At 45.0% G+C, this 7,006-nt stretch overlaps 1 protein-coding gene across 1 annotated transcript in view; it reads right to left on the reverse strand.

The window, feature by feature from the left end:
• WNT9B (Wnt family member 9B) overlaps window positions 1-6,695 on the reverse strand; it is a 41,182-nt gene extending 34,487 nt beyond the window's left edge. The window contains 2 exon segments of the mRNA XM_044674382.1: window positions 6,404-6,528; window positions 6,531-6,695. Coding sequence (XP_044530317.1) covers window positions 6,404-6,528; window positions 6,531-6,695 — 290 coding nt within the window.
• Between the last annotated feature and the right edge of the window lie 311 nt (window positions 6,696-7,006).

Genomic DNA, 7,006 nt, shown 5'->3' on the forward strand with positions numbered 1-7,006 from the left:
CTCTCTCTCTCTCTCTCTCTCTCTCTCTCTCTCTCTCTCTCTCTCTATCTATCTATCTATCTATCTATCTATCTATCTATCTATCTATCTTTCTGTAAACCTTTACCTTTCATCTTAAAATCAACACTGTGTATTGGCTCCAAGGCAGAAGAGTGGTAATAGCTAGGCTATTGGGGTTAAATGATTTGCCCAGGGTCACCTAGCTAGGAAGTATCTTGAGGATAGATCTGAACCCAGGACCTCCTATTTCTAGACTTGGCTCTCAATCCACTGAGTCACCTAGCTGCCCTCTCAATGATTTCTTAATTGCCAAGTCACATGATCTTTATCAATCCACCTTGACCTCTGTAGCAAGTTACACTTTTGACTACTCTTCCTCTTTTCCTTGAATCATGACACAATTCTGTCTTGATTTTTCTCCTTCCTGCTTGATCCCTTCTCAGTCTCTTTTGCTAGTTCAGCAGCCATGTCAAGTCCCTTGTGGGTATTGTGGGTAACTGTGGGATATTTCCCCAGGGCTCTTCCCTGGGCCATCTTCTGTCCTTTCTCTCTCTCTATTCTGTCATGGTAACCTCATCCCCTCTCATGAGTTTAATCTCTTGATTATGTAGATGACTCCTAGGATATATAGATTTGACTCAGATTTTTCTCAGGAATCCTAATCCTTTATCTCCCCTTGCCCATAGCAGCTTTTCCAAATTGAATTCCTATAGCAGGGGTCGGCAACCTTTTTGGCCATGAGAGCTATAAATGCCACATTTTTAAAAATGTAATTTCGTGAAAGCTGTACAGTGCTCACAGTGCACGCTCCTGTAACAGCGCCTGAAAAAAATTGACTTTATGGCTCCTGCAAAAAGAGCCATATCTGGCCCTCAAAAGAGCCAGATATGGCTCGAGAGCCATACGTTGCCGACCCCTGTCCTATAGGCATTTCAAACTCAATCTGTCCAAGTCATTTTCTGTGCCTTCTCTCTTCCACACTTCACTATGACCACCAAGAATACTATCATCCTCCTAGTCATCCAGATTTGTAACCTTGCTGTTGGCTGCTCCTTCTCTCTCCCTTATATCCATCCTATGGCTAAACCTTGTCATTTCTGTCTCCTCCCCCTCTCTTGAATTCATTCCTTTTTGTCTGCTCATATCACCACCACTCCATTTCAGGCTCTCATTAACCTCTGACTTGGACTGTTGCAATACACTTCCATTTTGGGTCTTCTTGCCCATTTCTAACCCAACTTCCACCCAGCTGTCAAAGTGGTTTTCCTAAAGGACAGGTATCACTCCCCTATTCAATAAACTCAAATGGCTCCCTATTTGTTGCCTTTAGGATCAAATACAAATTTTCCCTATTTTTTAAACCCCTTTTAGCCCCTTAAATGCTCAGTTCTAATAGTCATTTCATTTTGAAAAAAAAAAGTCCCTCCAATTTGATTTCCTAAATCCAACTACACATCAGCAAATATTGTTGTTTGCACTATCAATTCTAAGACAGAAGAGTAGGACTGGCTAGGAAATCAGGGTTAAGTGACTTGCTTAGGCTCACACAGTGAGGAAGTGCCCAAGGATATATTTGAACCCAGTCATCCCAATTCCAGGCCTGGAGCTCTATCCACTAGGACATCTAGGTGCCCCTTTCCTATCTTTAAAAAAAAAAAAAAAGCTTTTATTGATGTCTTGTTTTTTCTAATACCATAGCTTCCCTTGGTATCTCTCTTCCTCCTTCTCTCCTTTTTCTCAGAAAATCATCCCATAAAACAGATAATATTTTTTCTCCAATTACATGTAAAAACAATTTTTTAACATTCATTTTTTTTAAAGTTTTGAGTTTCAAATTCTCTCCCTCCCTCCAGGCCCAGTGCTCTATCCATGGAGCCATCTAGCTGCCCCACAGCAAATATTACTAATCAGAATTTATAGACTCAATGGGGTAAAATGGAAAGAGCAATGCCACTAGTGTTAGAGAACTCCAGTTTATACTCTACTTCTATGCATGCTACTTTTAGCTGTGTGATCCTCTACAAATCATTTAATCTCTATTTGCCTCAGCTTCCTCATATGTAAAATGGGGATAATAGCCTCTACCTATCAAGGTTGTTGTGAGGATCAAATTAGAGAATAATTGTGAAGTACTTAGCTCAGTGCCAGCACATAGTAAGTGCTATAAAATTTTAGTTATTATTATAACTATTATACTGACCATGGGAAATTTAATTAACCTCCCCTAGCTTCAGTTTCCTCACCTGAGGAGTGTGGGATTTAGACTAGATAGATGGCCTTTGGGGTCCCTTCTAGCCTTTAAACTATGAACCTATGAGACCAAGAGTAACCTTTATCTCAGCAGAAATCCTGTCCAACATATCCAACAAGCAGTCACCTAACTTATGTTTGGAGACTTTCAGGGACATGAATTCACTACTTTCCACTTGGGACAGTCCTAATTCCAACTTGGACAAACATCCTTAACTATCCAAACAAACCTTTATAAATGGCCCCCAGGATGCCGACTCCTTGGGACAATCTCTTCTCCCAGGCCCCAAACCCCACCACTCCAACCCCCAAATACCAGAAGTGCCAAGTATTATACCAACTACCAAATGACCACAGAATAGCATTTGCCATCAGAGTATAGAAACCATTCCCAGATTCCCTGCTTTGTAAGTGAGAAAGATCTATTTGTTGTTGGGATCTTCAAGGATCCCTGGATACTACTGAGGAAGTTAGTTCCCTGAAGAAATTCAGAATGCTTGGTAAAATTAGTCTTCACTGGAAACAAACATCTCCCACATTATTTTCTCCTTGGAAGACCTTTTTTGCATGGAGGTTCACGTGACTTAATGATTGATTTTTGGCAGATCAGTCTAAATATGAACAAAGTTCCCTTAGGATCTAGAGCCCATCCTGTCTTCCCTCCAAGGATCCTCCTGCCTCCCAACTTATCTCACTGGGTTATCATGAGGAACATCCATAAAGCACTTAGCACAGTGCCTGGTGCATAGTAGCTGCATCATAAATGCTTGTCTCCTTCTCCTTAACCCATACCCCACCCCAAGTCAGAATTTAAAGTTCCCACTTGAGGTTGGTGCCAGGAGTTCTAGTAGCAACACAAAAGCAGGCTCTCCATCTGATGCCTCCATAAGAAGGCAGAAGACCTTACTCTGATATTTCCTACCTATGTGGTCTTAGGCAAGCCACAGTATCTCTCTAAATCAGCTTCCTCACCTTTAAAATGAGGGCATTGAACTAGCTCACCTCTAAGGTCCCCTCCAACTTCAAATCCATGAACTTATCACCTCTTCTGAACCCTAATTTCCCATTTCTCCGTTTTTTCCTTCTGTAAAAGGAGAATAAGACTGAGATGCTCCCTAAAATCTCTCCCCATTCTAAATGTTAATTCAATATATATGGCAGCTGGGTGGCCAGCCTGCATCTTGATCACCCCACTGGCAAGTTTCCTTTTTTCCTTATTCCTAGTTTTCATCTCCTTATTCCTAATGCAGCTAGGTATCTCAGTGGAGGGATCACTGGACTTAGAACCAAGAAGACTCACCTTCTTGAGTTCAAATCCAGCTCCCAACATTTACTAGTTTTTACTCTGGGCAAGTCACTTAACCTAAACCTGCTTGCCTCAGTTTCTCCTCTGTGAAATGGACTCAGGGAAGGGGATCATTTCACCAGTCACCTGGCTAATTACCAATTGGCAATAGAATCAGATCTTTTGCTCCTTGGGCCAGTGTTCTTTTCACAATAAAGTACCAGGATAAAAGAGTAGCACACCCTCCCACCTACTCTACCTCCCTGTTGTGATTAAATAATTGTACTAGCATCTGACCCAATAGCCAAACCACGTTTTGTTGGACTTCTCATTTGCTGCATGTAATTAATTACTATATGGGGTGATTCCCCCCTCCTAGAACCATAGACTCACTTCGTAAGCTGCAGAGATCTTAGAGATTGTCAGATTCACCCTCATTATCTATCTGAAATTATTTGATAATAAGCATGTGATATCAGGGCAACAGTTCAATAACCCTGAAAAATAAATTACCCTTCTTAAAAAAAAAAAGAAAAGAAAATACCCTCTTTTGCCTAAGGCCCCTTCAGATCCTAGTCACAAGTCTCTCATCCCTTCACCTCCAACCCTGAGGGCTGGACTGTCAGCCTGTATCTTGATCACCCCACTGGCAAGTTTCCTTCTTTGAAAACATCCAGCAATTCATTCCCTTATCCCTAATGCAGGCAGTCTAGCAAACTTTCACTGTTAAATTAACAACTTTCCTAAGTTAAACAGGATGATTTGCTCAAGTGAATTTGGACCTAATTCACTGGAGGTCCCTGAAGCAGGGATGCTTCTCTAATTCAGATTTTTCCTTAAATTCATTATCTTCTCTCTTTTCCAGCTCCCTGCATTCTAAGAATTTGGTGTCTACCAGGTAGTAGGATGGGAGACAGGAAGGGGGAAGATGAAGATATAGTCCTGGGGCAGCCAGTCACAGAGCTGAAAAGGAGGAAGTGTTCCTGCCTTTGAAACTCCTTGGAAGCAGTAAAGAATCTTTGGCCAACCCAAGTAGGGGAGAGATGAAGAGAAATGAAGTAGGAGAAAAGTCATCACCTTAACTCCTCCCATATTCCAATCTTATCTTTTCATCCTCCCTTATGAAACTTCCAATTTCCTCTACCATTCCTCCTTCTCTGTCTCTGTCTCTCTGTCTCTGTCTCTGTCTCTGTCTCTGTCTGTCTGTCTGTCTCTCTCTCTCTCTCTCTCCCCTTTCCCACCTATAATGTTCAGCCTTGTAAATAATAATTAATAAATGTTTGTTAAATGAAGTTTGGGGGGTGGTAGTTCTGTTGTTTTCCAGAATGACACACAATGACCCCATTTGAAATCCTTCCATAAGTTCATGCCAATGCAAGTATTGCATGGTTGCATCTTTATCCTGTAGCTCTGGATGATTTATATAATTAGTGGAAAGGAAGTATCTGTCCATTTGCCATTGAAATGGACCACACTGAAATTTGATCTAGGTCAGTCTCAAGGTGGTAACAATATTCTCTAGTTATTTGTCCTTCCTTTTCCCTTCCTTCCTTCCTTCCTTCCTTCCTTCCTTCCTTCCTTCCTTCCTTCCTTCCTTCCTTCCTCTTTCTTTCTTTCTTTCTTTCTTTCTTTCTTTCTTTCTTTCNCCCCCTCCTTAGCCTCTCTCCCCCCTCCTTAACCTCCTCCTCTTCCCTCTCCCCCCCCACCTAACCTACCTCCTAACCAACCCAAATTCCCATCCCCCCCATCACTTTCTTTTTGAAAGGTAACCCAGGTAGGGGGCAGCTGGTTAGCTCAGTGGATTGAGGACCAGGCTAGAGACGGGAGGTCCTAGGTTCAAATTTGACCTCAGACACTTCCCAGCTGTGTGACCCTGGGCAAGTCACTTGACCCCCATTGCCTACCCTTACCACTCTTCTGCCTAGGAGCCAATACACAGTATTGACTCCAAGACAGAAGGTAAGGGTTTTAGAAAGAAAGAAAGAAAGAAAGAAAGAAAGAAAGAAAGAAAGAAAGAAAGAAAGAAAGAAAGAAAGAAAGAAAGAAAGGAAGGAAGGAAGATAACCCAGGGCTGCAAGGACCATAGATTCCTAGTAATTTCTCAGGCAAATAAGAACCCCAAGATCCCCTCCAGAATTTCCCTACTTTACTTCTATCCTTCCTTTAAGTCTATTCTGTCCTTCCATTCTCACCAATATTCCATTGATTGAAATTTTGTTCCCTTTCAAGTTCCCTGGAACTTTTTTTTGAATCTTGTTCATTGAATCGCTCCAACCTGCCCTACTTATGAGCAGACAGTGGTCCCAAGCAGAACTCACTCTGGAAAGGCGGAGACAAATACCGGGGTACTTCTAGCTGGGGAAGAGGCAAAAGCACAAACGGGATGGAGACCAGCAGGGATCAGCCGAAAGGAATCTAAAGGGAGCAGTCAGGAATGGAGGGGGAAAGGGTTAAAGACTGGACAAATACAGGAATAGGGTTAGATAAAAAGAGCAGATGGAAGATAGGGGAGGGGTTCAAGGGAGAGGAACACCAAGAAGAGACGAGGATGGGAGTCAGAGAGAGTGGAAGGGAAGATCGATGGGGGCAGAGAAAAACACGGGAGAAAGATCAGGGTGAAGATCAGAGAAAGTGGGGAACCAGGGAAGAGACAGGAATCAGGGTCCGAGACAGGAGACACAACGGCAAGACAGGGGTGACAGTCCGGGAGGGCAGAGAGGGATACAAGGATGGGTTCTGAGCCCGGGACAGGGGCAAGAACCAAGCCCATTAGGCAGAGAAAGTTGCAGTTCGCGTTGGAAGGGAATGAGAAAAGCAAGAGGAATCCGAGGTTGGGGCGGGGGAGATGAACTGGGGCATCAGACTGACCCGAAGTAGGCGGCGACAGCTGCTGGCAGCGCCAAGAGGCAGAGTGCGGCCAGGGGCAGCGGAGGCTGGGGGTGCATGGTGCCGGCGGCGCCGATCCTGCTCTCATCTCCTCCGTGGGCGCCCGGCTGCTACTGTTGTTGCTGCTGCTACTGCTGCTGCTACTGCTCCTCTGCTTGGCTACCAGGGCCGCCACCTGCTCCCCGCGGGGCTTTAAGGCCGGGAGGGTGGGGGTGCCCGAGCAGAGGGGTGCGGACTCAGCCACTTCTTCCCGACAGCTAGCCCCCCTCCCCATTGGTCCTGTCGCCCGCAGCCCCGCCCCCCTTCCCCAGTAAGGAAGGCCGCGTGCGGGATGCGCCCAGCCCCTGCCCAGCTCCCCTCTCCCCAGGTGGAGCGAGTCTCACCTGGCGCCTCCCGACGAGCCTAGGGGGATGGCGGGGTCTATTACCCAGGGGAAGGGATGGGAGGGGGGAAGGGGCGGGTAGGCCTGGGTGGGGGGCAGTGGGGACGGGTGGGGTACTGGGAAATTAGCCTGGGGCTTTCAGCTCGGTACAAATCCTTGCCAGCAACTTTACCTACCTTCTCACTTCTCTTCTTCCCCCCGCC

The sequence above is a fragment of the Gracilinanus agilis genome, chromosome 4, assembly GCF_016433145.1.
Source record: "Gracilinanus agilis isolate LMUSP501 chromosome 4, AgileGrace, whole genome shotgun sequence".
Lineage (NCBI taxonomy): Eukaryota > Metazoa > Chordata > Mammalia > Didelphimorphia > Didelphidae > Gracilinanus > Gracilinanus agilis.